This window comes from Meles meles, chromosome 19 (assembly GCF_922984935.1).
Source record: "Meles meles chromosome 19, mMelMel3.1 paternal haplotype, whole genome shotgun sequence".
Classification (NCBI taxonomy): Eukaryota; Metazoa; Chordata; class Mammalia; order Carnivora; family Mustelidae; genus Meles; species Meles meles.
The window spans coordinates 53,127,040-53,141,928 of NC_060084.1; the positions used below are offsets into that span (position 1 = coordinate 53,127,040).

A 14,889-nucleotide genomic window follows, 5' to 3' on the forward strand; every position below is an offset into this window, starting at 1 on the left:
GCTCCTTCCTTCTTTCCCATCTCACGCCCTGGTCCCAGTTGCACCCATTGGTTGCCAAGCTCCTCTCTCCCTTTGGGCCTCCCTCCATGCCCCAGAGGAGTCTTTCTGGCACCTGGAACTGGCGTTGACCCTCCCCAGCTCAACAACCTTCTCCTAGCTTCCCACTGGCCTCAGGAGGGAGTCACTGTGACCATTGGGGCTGTTTCTCCCACCTCCTTCTCCATCCCCTGAAAACTTCAAGCCTTTTCACACCTCCACCTTTGGGTCCCTCTGTCTGGCTGATCTTTCCTTGGCCCTGGAGAAGCCCCTGAACACCCTTCCCCCAGAAAGCTCCCCTCCACCCCACCCGGCAGAGTCGGTCTTTCTCCCCACCATCTTGGGCTCTGCCTGCTGTCTCGCTTCCCCCACCAGACTTGCAGCCCCCAGTGGCCAGGGCCTGGGGCAGCCTCTCATCAGCATCCCCAGTGAGACTGAAGAGAAAGGATGAGCTCAGGAATAGTCAACTGAAGGAGTAAATGAATTAACGAAGTAAGTGAGGAGGACCAGAGTGAAGACAAGGGTGACAAAATCAGAGAGGGAGTGAGAAGGAAAGAGCACTAGAGTGGGAAAGACAAAGGAGAAAAGAGAAAAGACAGGGTCTCAAGGTAGAAACACGGAGAAAGACAAGGGCCGGAGAAGGGAGCCGACATGGGGCCGTGCCTGAGTCCACACCAGCCCCGGCTCCACGCCCATCTGTGCCCATCCATGCATGGGGGCTGCCTGAGGGCACACAGGGGTTCTGACTCCTTCCTGGGCTCCTGGAGTCGCCCACCAGGGAGCTGCCTTGCCCTCAGCTTATGTCTTGGCTGAATTAATCTCAGAATAACCAGATCTCAGCAAATTGTTGTTGAATGGATGAAGAAACAAACGGCGGGGTTGGGGGAGGGCTAGGGTAGGGGCTAGCAGGAGGGCTCTGGGTGCCTGTGGCTCCTGATGAAGTCTTCGCCGAACAATGCTTCATCCTGCTCGGCTCACCTCTGGCTTACAAGGTCTCATAGCCAGGCTGGGGGCCACTACAGTGAGCACCCAGACTCAGGCTGCCTGGGAGGGGGGAGCAAAGAGAGGTTAACATTAGCCCCCGCCCCGCTCTCTCAGAGCCCCCAGAAGGCCTCTCCAGGTCCCGGAGCGGTAGTCACCTGTGCAGAGACAGAGGACAGCTGAAACCCAGCCCAGGTAGAACGACCAGGAGAAGAAAGTCTGGATCTGAGGGTGTCGAGGCTGGTTCCACCGCTCGCTGGTGTAGACCACCATGGCCACCAGAGCAAAAATGGCTGGTGATGAAGATGAGAGAGGACTCAGCCCCTCCGCAGGAACTCACCGGTCCCCAGAGCCCAAGTGCAGCCCGGAGCCTACCTGCAGCAAAAGCCATGATAGAGGAGAGGGGCCCGTAGCTTCGAACGGACAGTGAAGGGACGTAGGACAAGATCAGGAAGATCACCGACACCAGCACCGACAGGGCGGCCAGAATGCTGAGGCTCTGCGTTGCGCGGATGTAGTCTGCTCCAAGGTAAGAGTTCAGTGCCTGTCCTCGGACAGCCCACCACCCGCAACAGGAGACACCACTGTCCCTTACCTGGTACCTCACTGTGAGGCTTCTCTGGCCAGAGCCCCGAGTGAGACGAGAAGGTGGGCCCCACGGCCACGAACCAGAAGTCCGTGCTCAGAGCAATCAGGATGGTCACCAAGCCCAGGGAGCCAGTGAGGAGGGCCAAGGACCGACAGAGCTCCATCGAGGTGGTCCTAGGCGTCCAGGTCCTGTGGATGTAGGAGCCAGTGATCTGGACGCTTGAGCCCTCTGAGCTTAAGAAAGAGAAGCCTTTAAGATTTTAAAACCAGGCCGTTTGGTTTCACACAGTTCCGGGTTGATGAGTCTTGCCCTATAACCCCCCCTTCCCGGTTGCCTTGACAGCTTCCTCCCCCCACAGAGGTTGGGTTCCCCTCACAGCATGTGGTGGGGAGGGTGTCACATCATCAGTGGTTTGGTGGTGGTTCAGAGCTTGCCTCTGCTTTACGTTCTATACCTCCCACCCTTGGAACCCTCAACATCAGAGGAGACTTCCTGGAAGAGGTGTGAAAGAGGCTTGGGGGCCCCAGGGTGGGAGGTGGTAGATGAGACCAGGGTGTGAGTTGAACAGGGGGATGTGGCCAAAGGGGACAGTTGGTGGTTGTGTCATGCTCTCCTGTCAGTTCTGCAACCTTCCATTCTGGAAGAGGGAGGCCCCAACTCTAGTGTGTCCACGGAAGGAGGGGGGCTGGAGACTAGGCTGCTTGAAGCTGAAGGAAAAGAGGGCTGGAGGCCTGGACTCGGGTCCTGAGCCGGAGGCGGACAGTTCTGGATCCCTGCCTGGAGCTTATCCCGAAGGCAACCAACGGTGGAGGATCACAATCCTGCCAGTCTGTGGAGAGCAAGACGTGTCCACATCATCCTCTGATAAGGGTTCGCAGACAGCTCTGCCTTGAGCAGGGCCTTCAGTGTGGCGGGCTTCATCCCCAGGATCAGGGTGTCTCAGGGGCAGAGGTGGGCACACAGGACCATCCCATCCTCCCAGCACTAGCCTCCTCTTCCCATCCCAGCAACAGGTCCTAGACAGAGCCTCGCCTCACCGATGAGCAGGAAGAAGGCGAAGGTGTCGCAGCCAGGTGGAAGGGGCAGGCTCATGTGACTTTCGAATCGGGGGAATGGCCTAGAAGAAGACCTCTGTCACAGAGATGACACGAGCCAGCAGTCCCACAGCAGCCGGTGAGGGGGACACTCAGAGGGACTCAAGAGGCCGGGCGGGGCCTCTTCCGTTACTGGAGTCTCCAGTTTGCAGGCCCCCATCTCTCACCCAGACCCTCACCACCGAGGTAACTGGCCACTCCTGAGAACGTGCTCATGAATGCAGGCTCCCAGGGACAGATTCGGGTCATAAGCAGCAGGGGCACCGACGCAAAAATGGCGGTTATGTGTAGCTCTAGTGGAGAGCAGCGGACAGGCTTCAGGAATCCCGGCCAAGGGAGTGTCAGAGCCCAGAGGTCACCTGCAATCTCTACCCCACCCTTAACTCCACTCCTCCAACACAACCCCATTCTCGTCCCCAGACCAAACCCCAAACTCAGCCCCATCCCTAACCTCCTCTCCAACCCAAACCCAACCCTGTCCATAACCCAGCTCTACCCACAAACTCAACCCCGTCCTGATTCCTAAACCAAACCCTGTTTTCATTGCCAAGACCGGCTCTAAACCCAGTCCCATCCCCAACCCCAAATACAACCCAGTCCTTAACCCCAGCTCCAACCTCTAATTTAACCCCATCCTCCAAACTAACCAGACCTCCACCCTCTTATTCACAAACTCAGCCCCAACCCCATGTCCAAATCCAAGTTCAGTCCCAAACTCAAACTCATCCTCATTCCGAGACTTAATGCTAACCTCGTTTGGAACTTCACACCAGATCACACTTCCAGCCCCATCCCCCACTTCCTCACGTTCTGTCCCACCCTCTGTAATTCCGACCTCAACTCTACTCATATTCATCTCAATCCCACCTGTTTCATCCCCCCCCCCCCCACACACACACACTGTAGAGAATGGACTGTGGAGGCAGGCAGGGGGAGGGGGAGCGGAGGAGGGGCAGAGCTGGTTAGGAGGCTGAAGCCATAAGCCAAGTGAGACAAGATGTGAGTCCTAACTGGGTGAGCAAGGAGCCTGGACACATTTTTAAGGTAGAGCCAATGCCCTTTGCTGGTGAATCAGATGTGAGAAGCAACAAAGCAGCTGGTGATGATCCCAGCACTCTTGGCAGGGTCAGCTAGATGACAATGGGGCAAGATGGGGAGATATGGGAGGAGTTGGTGTGGGATGTGGGAGAGACCAGGACACCCGAGATTTGAGATGCCTCTTCTTTTCAAGTGGACACTGGAGATGAGCCTGGAATTACCACATTATTATTATTGCTAGAAAAATAAGCAATAAGCTGGAATAAGCCTCAATAAATATGTCTCCTTAAATAGACCTTAATAAATTATGATTAGAGAAGGCCTCAATTGCCATTATTAGTAGAGGAAGCCTCTATAAATACAGAACTATTGTTATTTGTGAAGTACCCAATAAATATTTCTAGGGAGTAGAAATATTGTTCTGTTAATATAACAGTTTTAGCATAGGCTGTAATTAATATTCTTATTATTAGACTGGGCCTTGCTAAATAGTCTTATTAATTTATGGTGGATATTAGTAAATCTCATGGCAGTTGGGCACAGCTTATTGAATGAAGTAGAGAGTGACTGAATGAGAAGGTGAAGGGCACGAACGGTATGTGAAGAGTTAGGACAGGGTGTGGATCAGAGATCTGGTGCTTCTAGGTGGTGGGGCCCATCCAGGGAGAGGAGGGGCGGTTAGGAATGCTGACTGGAGATGGTGTGAGCAGACAGGTGGTTTTTTTTCACAGACCTTTTCGTTTATCGTATTATCCCACTGATATTATGATTCATAAGAAACATATATTTGTTCTTTGTACTGTTCCTGGCACGAAGCTGCTAAAAACTTTGGAATTTCGTAGGTGGATGAGAGCCTTGAAGGTGTATTTGCTACTTAATGGTTAACGAGGCAACTGGGGGTGAGGGGGTGGGCAAAGCACTGGAGGATGAGGACAGGTTGCCGGGGGAACCAGCCAGGTGTCTGGAGGGTTGGAACTTTCAGTCTCAGCCCCCAATCTGAAGACTGAGTAATCAGCAGTAGCCATTGGTGCACTCAGGATGCCTGTGTAATGAAGCCACCATGAAAACCCAAAAAGACTGGGTTCAGAGAACTTCCAGGTTGGTGAACGTGTGCATAATAGAGAGAATGGCCCCCTGAAAAGGGCACAAAAGCCCCTTGCCCCTTTCTCATACCTTGCCCTGTGCGTCCCTTCCATCTGGCTTTTCCTGAGTTGTATCCTTTTATAGTAAACTAGTGATCTAGTAAGTGGAATCTTCCTTCAAGTTCTGTGAGCCGCTCTAGCAAATTATTCAGACCCAAAGAGTGAGTCATGGAAACCTCCACGCTACTGCTGGTTGACCAGAAGCCCAGGTGACAAGCTGCACTTGTGAGGGCATCTGAGGTGGGGGTGGGGGACAGTCTTTAGGACTGAGTCCTTCACTTGTGGGATCTGACAATACCTCCTTATAGATAGTATGACTTGAGTTGCTTGGTGATGTGGGATTAAAAAGAAAAAATCCAGAATTGGACCTACACATCTGTTTCCTAGAAGTCATAATTAACCCCTGGCTGGAGACTGTGTGGTTCTTGCCTATCCCCATCCCTACAGAGACTGAGCAGGTTGGCCTGCAGTCATCCAGCCACCCCCACCCTGTCCACCACTCACACCTGTTTCTCATCACCCCAACCCCTCAAGGACCACACCTTAGTAGTTTCACATCAGTTTTATTAGACTCTCAAAAAGTCGCTCTAATGGAGATCCCATTTCTCTAACACCCCCCTTCATGGGCTGGGCCTTGGGTCTTCTCAACTGCCTCCCACTAGGCCCCATTCTTCTTCCTTCCCCCTTGGGACACAGGAGTCAGAGGCCTCTGCCCAGAGTCCACGATTGAGGCCCCTCCTGCCCACAGGAACCAGGACTTCAGGCCTCTAGACCCTCCCCCTCCTTTTCAGTGGCCCCGTTTTAACCTCCAGATGAAGTTAGGGGTACTTTGGGCTCAGCGGGGAGCAGACAGGCGCCGACATTCATGCATCCGGTAGGCACACATGTAGAAAATCCCTGCGTGAGAAGAGATCCCATTTGGCCCCCCAAAGTCCTCCTAACCTGGGCTCCCAACCCAAGACCCCAAAACAGCACTCCCTTTCTCCCTGGGTGTCTGCAGCATCTCAAGTCTGTCTCCTGGCTCAGTGCTGGGGGGCCCATGTGGGACACCCCATCATCTGACCCTCTGAAGTGCTGCCCACTCTGCCACAGACACTGACCTTCCCACCCCCAAACCCTCATACCTGCGAAGAAGGCCATGAGCAAGGCCACCCAGCCCAGGATGTAAGACCAGGAAAAGCGCCAGTCCCCAAAGCGGCGACCAAGGAAGCTGACAGTGACTCCAGTGTAAATGGCCAAGGCCAACAGGACAAAAAAGGCTGGGGAGAGAGGATGGGGGGAGGTGGGTGGGAAAAGGGGTAGGGGTGGGGCTTGCAGATGGGGGTGGGAGTTAGATTGAGGAAGGGGAAAGGCCCGGGGGAGGGGTAGAAACGGAAAAGGGGGAGGGTGCCTGGGGAGTAGGGTTGGGGTGGGGATGGGACAAGGCTGTGCTGTGTAATAAAGAATTTGACCGGGGCTGGTTTGGGGCTCTGGCTCCTGGGACGGAGACCCTAAATCCCTGGAATTTCCCGAGTGATAGGAGCTGAGCCTCTTGCTGAGCCTCTTGGGTTTTTGTTGATGAGCTGAGCTGACAGTCAGTAGGACCTGGTCCCCAGAAGGACCGGCCACAGGAACAGAGCAGCCACCAGGGGCTGTGAGCCACTTGGTATCAGACCACCTTCTGGGGACGGAAGCTAGAGACTAAGTTCAGGCATAGGGTCAATGACACGATAGGGCCTTGGTAATGAAACTCCAGCAGGAACTCCAGATGCCCAAGTGTGCCAGAGCTTCCTGGCTGGTGAGGCACTCAGGAGGACACCATGGGAGGAGGGTGCAGAAGCTCAGCCTTCAAGACCCTCTCAGGCTTCACCCCATGCTTCTCTTGATTTAGCTGGTGCTGAGGTGTAGCCTTTATAATAAATCTTTAATTGTAAGTGTAGTACTTTCTGGAGTTTGGTGACTTCTGGCAAATCTTTGAACGTGACTAGGTTCTGGGGACCCCTGAACCCACAGCCAGTGGGTCAAAAGTGCAGATGACCTAAGGACCCCTCTTGCAACTGAAGTACGGGCAGCCTTGTTAGGAATCGCACCCTTAAACCTGGCGGGGGAGCAGGGGGAGGTTAGTGCCTGCACCGAGCCACCGGACAGCAACTGATATAAGAGGCTGGCATTAGGCTTTTGAACCAGTCTTGGAGTTGGGGTTGGGGTTGGGGGGAGACTAGGTTGGCCATGGGGCTGAGAATGAGGAGTGGGGCTGGGGATGGAAATGGGCAGGGAAGTTGGGGGTGGGAGTGGGGAGATGGGGAAGTTGGGTCCACTCACTGGAGGCGAAGAACATGATGCCCGCAGAGAAGGGCCGGGAGAGGCGGGTGAAGGTGGGTTGCTGAGCGAAGGCCAGGATGCCCATGATGATGCCCGAGGTGGCGCACAGGGAGGACAGGATCATGAAGGCCCGGGTGGCATTCCAATAAGCTGTGGTAGCACCGATCCGTCACTCCCGTGCCCCTCCCCCAGGAGGCCTCCCTCTCCGTCCTTGACCCAGCTCCTCCTCCACCTCTGCAAACAGTCGCTCTCTTCACCTGGCAAAGCCCTCATCATCTTCCACAGCCCAGCTTCTAAATCCCCTCTGGGAAGCACCTTTTCACCCCTTAGGTATCATCCTCACCCCCAGCTCCCAGCTGTGGCTCTTGGCTCATTCCCCCTTCCAGTCCGATTGCTCCCTGAGGCCAGGGTTCTACCTCGGGAATATTCCCAGCACAAGACTGATTTGCAAATGGGCCTGGAGAAATATTCGTCGGATGGATGGACGGATGGATGAATGAGTAATGAATCAGTGTTGATTCCCTGCTATCCGCCTGCCACTCACTGCCTATCCTCTCTCCCATCGCTCGCTTTCATTTCCTGGATAACTACTTGCCCATACTTGAAAATGACCTATTTATTTATTTTTAACTTGTTTATATCTGTCTTTCCCTGCTGATCGCCCAGTTCTCTGAGGACAAAGGTCTTGCTTCCTCATTCACTGCACGGATGCCTGGCACATAGTGGGGGCTCAGGGCACATGCTGAGTGAATGAACGTGGAGCCCGGGGAATCATTTGTCTCTTGTGCTTGGCTCTGGGCTGACCCTTTAGGACATGCTCTGGGAATAATCGTGATGATTTCATTCTCCGTTTAGCAGCTACCAAATACGTGTCAGACATGCATTCCTTGAATGAGCCTGTTTGTTCCTTCCAAGAGCCCTATGCTCTATGTACTATTTTTAATGCCCGTTTTTCAGGTGAAGAAACTAAGGCTCAGAGAGGTAAAGTGACTTATCCAGGGTGCCCTAATTGGCAGTGGGACTGGCGTTGACACCCAAGCATCAAAGCCCTTGTTCTGATCTGCTTGGCCAAACTGGCTCTTGGAGGACCCAGGACACCTGCATCCCTGGGACAGAGCCTGGATCCCACCCCCGAAAAATAAAGAGTCTGGATCTTTGCAAAATGCATTCTTTTGTCTCATGTGAACATCAGTGAGAAAAAAATTGCTGGCTGTTTCTCTGTGGATGTTGTCATGGGTTGAACCATGTCTCTCCCCGCAACCCCCAAACTGTATGTGGAAGGAAGCTATAATCCCCAGAGTAGGACCTTATTTGGAAATAGGCTCATTGCCAGTGTATTTAAGGTCCCGCTGTAGCAGAGTGGATTCCTAATCCTAACTGACAAGTATCCTCACAAAATGGGAAAAGATAGAGAAAGACAGACATGCGGGAGGGTGGGGAGCACCATGTGAAAATGAGACAGAGATCAGGATGACGCACTGACATGCTAACAAGTGCCAAAGATTGCCAGAGAGTCTCCGCCAGAAGCCGGGAGAGAGGCAGAGGCAACAGATCCTCCCTCCTGGCCTCGGAAGGAACCAACTCTGCTGACCTCGGTTATCAGACCCCCAGCTTCCAGAGCTGCGAGATGGTACATTTCTGTTGTTTGAGTCACTTGGTCCATGGTCCTTTGTCACGGCAGCCCCAGGAAACTACGGATGCCTCCAGGTATTTAAAAGGCTGGAAGACTTACGGGGCACGTTTTTGCCTATGTCCTCCCCATGGTCCTGCTGAGGTAGGAGTGCAAAATGCAAACATCTCTGAGGCTTGCCTGCAGCTGCAAAAAAAGAGAGCAGCTTATCTGTCCCCCAGCAGGCTGAGGTGGGGGCTGCGGTGAACAGGGCACGTGTGTCCCATGCCAGGTGACCCATTACTGCCTCTGAGCTCCATCTTCAGAGAAAACTCTCCCTGTTCAAGTCATGGTGTGCCACCCGTCCCTGAGGGCCCCTGACTGGGAGACCACCTTTGAAGGAGGCAAAACTGGATTTTTCAAAGACAGCCGCAAGTCCAGATTTTTCTGGCAACATCAGAAACTTTATAAAACACTATACTATACACACGTGTCTGTGGCTGGAGTTGGCCCCCCGCGAGTTCACGTATGCCTGCTCTGGGTCTGGTGAGCCAGTTACAGTTGACCAGCACTGGGAGCCAGCTGCGTGGACAGATACCCAGCAATCTATCAGGGTGAGGATTTTGACTTTAAGGTCAAATGGACTTGCAGACCTGCATTCTTCCTTCCTCTCCCCCATCCCCAACAGAGAAAAGATAGACTGGGATGGGGGTGTCCTGGGGGCATTCCCAGGCTGAAGTGGGAGAAATGGTAGAAGCATGACGAATGAGACCTCCAGAAATGAAAGGGATGCATGAAGTCAGGAGGCCAACTGAGCTCAGGAGCTGGCGGCTGGGGTAAGTCTTTCCACCGCTTCCTGCCTCGGTTTACCCCTCCTGCACATGGGCATCCTGTTTCCTCTCCCAGACAGGTTCAGTGAGATGAGGCGGTTGAAATCTGCCCTAAGGGCTTGGGAGGGTTGGCTCCTCCTCCCAAAACCCCCTGGAGAGAATGTTTGGCTTTTTGAGGGCAAGGCTCATTTTTTTGTTGTTGTTTTTTTGTTTTTTGTTTTAAGATTTTATTCATTTATTTGACAGAGACGGAGACAGGGAGAGAGGGAACACAAGCAGAGGGAGTGGGAGAAGGAGAAGCAGGCTTCCCGCTGAGCAGGGAGCCCAATGCGGGGCTCAATCCCAGGATCCTGGGATCATGACCTGAGCGGAAGGAAGACGCTTAAGGACTGAGCCCCCCAGGCGCCCCGAGTCTCTTGTTTTATTCACACACACAGTGGTACTACCCTCAGTGTTGTTGGGAGACCAAAGGGCATTAATCCACGTCAAGCACTTAGAATAGCATGTAGGACTCAATGACTTTCAATTAACGCCAGTCATCATCATTATTATTATAACTACTACTATTCGGTACATAGAAAATATGTGACATTATATATTCTTAAATTATTAATATATAATACACCTTATATAGTCTTAATTTATTATTATATATGTATATTGTATATTAATTTATTACTATATAGTGCATATTAATTATTATATAATATAAAATATATGTACGTATCTCTCCATATATATGTATGTATGTACATATGTATATGTATATGCATATGGAGAGAGATATATAGAGATATAGAGTATATTATATTATATATTATCTTATATATATAATATGTTATTATAATGTAGCTTGAAGAACTATATGTTGGAAGAGATATTTTTCTCCATTTTTACAACATATATTATAATGTGCACATACACACATATACATATATAGACATATATATATATTACAAAGCCTGGCGCACAGTAGCTATTAATAACTACCATCCAGTATTTAGCAAATTTAGGGTCCGTATTGCATCTGTATCCCACAGTACGCGACTGGTTCCTGATACATCGTGGATATTTAGGAAACGCTATTCTGACAGCCCCGACCCCCGCAGCTGCTCCACCGAGTCCATGCCCGGAAACTGTCACCTGTCTACTTAACCTCTAGTACATTTCATAATTGCACCGGAAAAAATTCCTGAAATCCCAATTCTGTCTCTTTCGTGCTAAGCAATCTCTGGCTGGTCCCTTTCCCTCTCTGAGCCACAGAGTTCCCCACTGGCCAAACAGGTGGCAAGGGTGTGCCCCGAGTGGGGGCTCTGAGCCCACCCCTAGCCCGGCCCCCGCCCCAGAGCCTTACCGATGCTCTCTGTCTGCAGGTAGCACTTGTTCCCCAGGCAATATCGCCACAGGCCCTGGTGGGCGAAGGACCCCGACAGCCGGTACTGCATCCAGTGGTCTGTGGCTGTGGCCACCACCAGGAGGATGGTCCCCACCCAGGCACAGAAGAGGCCGCCACCCATGAAGCTGTACATGGTGATCTGTGGAGACGGGGAGAGGTGGAGTCAGGAGCTGGATTCCCGGTCGAGGGAGGAGGAGCTGGGGACCTAGACTCCCAGATCCCAGGTGAGGAGGTGGCTAGTGGCTGGGACACCAGGTCCCTGGGAGAGGAAGGAGCTGGGGGCCTGGGCCCCTGGGTCCTGGGTGGGCAGGAGGCTGGAGGCCTGGGCTCTTGGGTCCTAAGTGAGGAGGGAGCGAGGGGCTGGGACACCAGCAGGCCCCCGGGGGAGGAAGAAGCTAGAGCATGGACCCCTAGGTCTTGGTGGAGGAGGGAGCCTAGAGGTCCAATGCCTGGTCCTTACCTGAGCGGCAGAGCCTATCACAAGCCCTCCGTCTGCCTCGGCCCTTCTGTGCAGACTGAGCCGAGCCAGGTTGCTGGCCTCTCTGCTCCCTGGGTCCCCCAAATCCCTTAAGCCTCCCCACACAATGGCCGTGTGACCCAGCAGCTTCCAGCAGGCAGAAGTGCAGTGGTGGCAGAGGCCCCAGATGGAATTTGCTGAAACAGGGATCCAGGCGTTCCCTCCCCGCAGCCCCTGGCCCCGCTGGCCTCTCTCTGTGACCCTCCCAACGACCCCACCACCCTTTCAGAGGCCTTGCTCACAGCACCCACTGGGTTAGCCTGAGCTGCGTAAGCACACACAGAGACACAAGACATAGGGGCAGCCATCCATTTATTGTTCGACCAGGGGGGAGGGAGGCGGGGCAGCAGGTGTCTGGGTACATTGGGCCAATGTCCTTTGCAGGTGGGTCACAGGGCATGTCACGATGGGGGCTGGGACCAGAAGAAGGATGGGACGGGGTTGGCTGGGGTCAAAGATGGGCCGGGTTTGGGGTCAAGTTTGGGAGGCAGTTAAGGATGAGGACTGGGTTGGCCTGAGGTAGTAGAGAAGCGGGGTGCAGAGCTAGGAGATGGGGGCGGAAATGGGAATGAGTGGGGTTGGGGATGTGGTATTGGGAGCGGGGATGGGCCTGGGCTTACAGAGGCGGGTAGGGACAGGGTTGGGGCCGTCACTGTAGTTGGGTGGTGTCGGGAATGGGGCGAGGCATGGCTTTGGGCATGGATATGAGGCTCAGGGCTTTTGCTGGTGTGGGAGCCCAAGTCAGCTCCAGTTTTCATGGGGGGACTCGCCAGACCCACTCCTGAGGCTGTGGTTTTGGGAGAAGAAACATGGGAGGATGGTGTTTCTTGGGGGAATTTCTGCCGTAGCTGAGGTCACCCTGGGCTCCAGGAAAACCCTCCTGGTGACCCTGGGGGGGACCCCCTCTCAGGAGTCTGGGGAGCTGGACCTTCGGGGTCCTAGTACTCTGCCTCCCAGTCTTCTGCTGCAGCAGGCGGCGTGTCCTGGGGTGGCTCCTGACCTCGGGCTTCCTTCTTCCCATCCAGACCAGGCAGAGTCGGTGGTGATGTTGGCATCGCCAGTGGAGTCTTGGGGCCAGCCCCAGACCCCCGCGGCCAGCCCCTCTCAGCGCTTCCAGGTTGCCATCGCTGCTGGACCAGGCCCCGGCCTGGCCTGCGCTGGACGCCCCAGCCCCCGCGTCCCCTGGGTGGCCTTGTGGCCATGCCTGGCTGGGTGTAGCTTGCCTGGGGGGTGCAGCATGCCTGGGGGTTGCAGGGGCAGGAGGGCAAGGACTGCTGAAGGGTGTAGGCCCCCAGCAGGGCGCTGTGCAGGAGGTAGGAGAGGGCGTCCAGACGGATGGGGACGGTGACAGAGGCCAAGCTCTCAGGGAGCCCCAGGTGGGCTGGATCTGGGGTGCCCAGGGGGAAAGGTGGCAAGGCGGGGAAAGGTGCAGGGGGGCACGGCTCAGTCCTGGGTGATGGCGGGGACAGGTTGTTCCTGGAATGACAAGAGTACAGGTCAGTAGTTCTCACCATCTCTCTCCAGCCTTCCTACTGCGGTCCAGCCCGTCTCCTGGGAGCCCATTCAGCTCAGCATCCAGCTCTGATTCCCTTGCCTGCTTCTCTCTCTCTCTTTCACTCAGTCTCTCAATCTTTCTCTCATCTGTTTTTTCCATCTCTTTTTACAGAGAGACAGACAGTTCAGCCAGGACATCAGAATCGGACAGAATGAAATTCCAGCTCCAGGCTGTCTTGACTAAGGTGTATTTCCAGGCCAATCACTTCCCTGTGCTAAACCTTCATTTTTCACATCCAAAGATGGCTTTTGGTGGTACCAGAGGTGCATAGGCAAGGCCTAGGTCTGAAAATTATTATTTCTCCTGCTCTATGGCTATTCCTGACATCTTTGATTCTCCTGGCTCCTTCGTGAAATTTCTCCCTGTTCCTCCAATATCTGTTTCTAGCTGTGTCCCTATTTCTAAGTATCTTGCTCAGCTCTGTCAGTAAGATTGCTAAGATTCTGTTTCTAACTGATGACACGTGAGCCTTTTTGTTGTTGTTGTTCTGATACTCTTTGGGTCAGTCCACTCTGCCTCTGATTTTCTCCGCCCCTTCCCTCGCTGGCCTCTGTCCTCCCCATGAGGGGTCTTGCGTCTCTCACCCCTCAGGCCCAGTCCCTTTCTCTTGCTGTTCCATCTTTACAAGGGTGTCTCTGGTCTCTTCTAGCACCTTCGCACGATTTCTCCAGGACCCAGGGAGGCGCGGAGGGGTCCGGAAGAAAGTGCCCGGGACTTTGTCTGGAGTGGGGCGTGGCCAGCGGAACGTGAGGAGCCCTGGGCAAGTACGCTGGGGTCGCAGGATCTAACTCCTCAACCCCACACATCTTAGGCTGCAGCCCCCATCTCCCTGAGACCCAGAAGTCTGGTCCTTGAGCGTCTTCCGCGCTCAACCTAGCAATCCGGACCCCCGGACCTCTGCTCCCTCAGACCTAGAAGTCAGGACTCCAGCCCTTTCCTCTCTCTCCGCCTGTATTTCTGGCCTTTCCGTCTGGGGGCCTGATGGTGTTCTTTAGGACTAACGGGAAATCAGGGCATCTGGATGCTCTTCAGGACAGAGGGAGAAGTAGATGTGTTGGAGTCGAGGCAGACGCTTAACTCACTGAGCCACCCAGGCGCCCCTCTCATGGAATACCTTTGTATTCTGTTTACAGAATTTGTATTTCTGTTTACAGAAAAGTTACAAAGATAAGACAGAGTTCTCATACAGTCCTCACCCTGCTTCCGCCAATGTTATCTTCTTACATGGTTGTGGAAACTTGGTTGCAACTAAGAAACTAACATGACTATTAGCCAAATCCAGACTTTGAAATTTACCGGTTTTCACACTAAGGTCATCTATTTTCTGTTCCAGAAGCTGATGCTGGTTGCCATTTATCACTCAATCCCCTTTGTCCCCTCTGTTCGACTGCAGCCTCTCAGTCTTTCCTGACTTTTTACAACCTTAACAATTTCGAGGAATGCTACTCACTTATTTTATAAAATAGAGGTCCATTTTAATTAATAATTCTAATTTATTTTTTGAGAATTCTAATTTATTTAATCCTCCCTTCACAGATGATCAGACTGTGCCTCAGAGAGTCTCAGTAAGTTTCTCAAGGTCAGAGAGCTAGGAAGTGGCACAAGTGAAATTTGAACCTCAATTCTGCGCTTTTTTTTTTTTAAAAAAGATTTTATTTATTTATTTGACAGAGAGATCACAAGTAGGCAGAGGCAGGCAGAGAGAGAGGAGGAAGCAGGTTCCCTGCGGAGCAGAGAGCCCGATGCGGGGCTTGATCCCAGGACCCTGAGATCATGACCTGAGCGGAAGGCAGCGGCTTAA

General features: G+C 53.3%; 3 protein-coding genes across 4 annotated transcripts; all 3 read right to left on the minus strand.

Moving 5' to 3' along the window:
* Nucleotides 1–871: 871 nt before the first annotated feature.
* On the minus strand, nucleotides 872–1,869 carry NKG7 (natural killer cell granule protein 7). 2 transcript variants are annotated; one of them, XM_045988368.1, is made up of 4 exons: nucleotides 1,613–1,869; nucleotides 1,393–1,536; nucleotides 1,176–1,310; nucleotides 872–1,080 (listed from the first exon to the last, which is right to left on the minus strand). In XM_045988368.1, the coding sequence occupies exons 1-4, from the start codon at nucleotides 1,767–1,769 to the stop codon at nucleotides 1,022–1,024; spliced, it is 495 nt and encodes a 164-aa protein (XP_045844324.1). In that variant the 5' UTR covers nucleotides 1,770–1,869; the 3' UTR covers nucleotides 872–1,021. The 2 variants fall into 2 exon arrangements, with proteins under 2 accessions (XP_045844324.1, XP_045844323.1); XM_045988367.1 differs by having other exon boundaries at nucleotides 1,393–1,539.
* A 3,846-nt stretch (nucleotides 1,870–5,715) lies between these two features.
* On the minus strand, nucleotides 5,716–11,149 carry LIM2 (lens intrinsic membrane protein 2). The gene is made up of 4 exons (XM_045988370.1): nucleotides 10,975–11,149; nucleotides 7,182–7,331; nucleotides 6,005–6,139; nucleotides 5,716–5,777 (listed from the first exon to the last, which is right to left on the minus strand). Exons 1-4 carry the CDS (start codon nucleotides 11,147–11,149, stop codon nucleotides 5,716–5,718), a joined length of 522 nt encoding a protein of 173 aa, XP_045844326.1.
* A 1,322-nt stretch (nucleotides 11,150–12,471) lies between these two features.
* On the minus strand, nucleotides 12,472–13,707 carry C19H19orf84 (chromosome 19 C19orf84 homolog). The gene is made up of 2 exons (XM_045988365.1): nucleotides 13,673–13,707; nucleotides 12,472–13,009 (listed from the first exon to the last, which is right to left on the minus strand). The coding sequence occupies exons 1-2, from the start codon at nucleotides 13,705–13,707 to the stop codon at nucleotides 12,472–12,474; spliced, it is 573 nt and encodes a 190-aa protein (XP_045844321.1).
* Between the last annotated feature and the right edge of the window lie 1,182 nt (nucleotides 13,708–14,889).

What these genes read in the sequence shown, in the direction of transcription:
- NKG7 (XM_045988367.1), bottom strand. Translation starts at nt 1,769, where the DNA reads ATGGAGCTCTGTCGGTCCTTGGCCCTCCTCACTGGCTCCCTGGGCTTG. An exon ending in GCCTCACAGTGAGGTACCAG is followed by an intron (nt 1,540 to 1,612) that starts GTAAGGGACAGT and finishes CTTACCTTGGAG; the next exon opens with CAGACTACATCCGCGCAACG. An exon ending in TATCATGGCTTTTGCTGCAG is followed by an intron (nt 1,311 to 1,392) that starts GTAGGCTCCGGG and finishes CTTCATCACCAG; the next exon opens with CCATTTTTGCTCTGGTGGCC.
- LIM2 (XM_045988370.1), bottom strand. Translation starts at nt 11,149, where the DNA reads ATGTACAGCTTCATGGGTGGCGGCCTCTTCTGTGCCTGGGTGGGGACC. An exon ending in CATCATGTTCTTCGCCTCCA is followed by an intron (nt 6,140 to 7,181) that starts GTGAGTGGACCC and finishes CTCTCTCCCCAG; the next exon opens with CCTTTTTTGTCCTGTTGGCC. An exon ending in GCTCATGGCCTTCTTCGCAG is followed by an intron (nt 5,778 to 6,004) that starts GTATGAGGGTTT and finishes CTTCTCACGCAG; the next exon opens with GGATTTTCTACATGTGTGCC.
- C19H19orf84 (XM_045988365.1), bottom strand. Translation starts at nt 13,707, where the DNA reads ATGGAACAGCAAGAGAAAGGGACTGGGCCTGAGGG. An exon ending in AAAGGGACTGGGCCTGAGGG is followed by an intron (nt 13,010 to 13,672) that starts GTGAGAGACGCA and finishes TTGTCATTCCAG; the next exon opens with GAACAACCTGTCCCCGCCAT.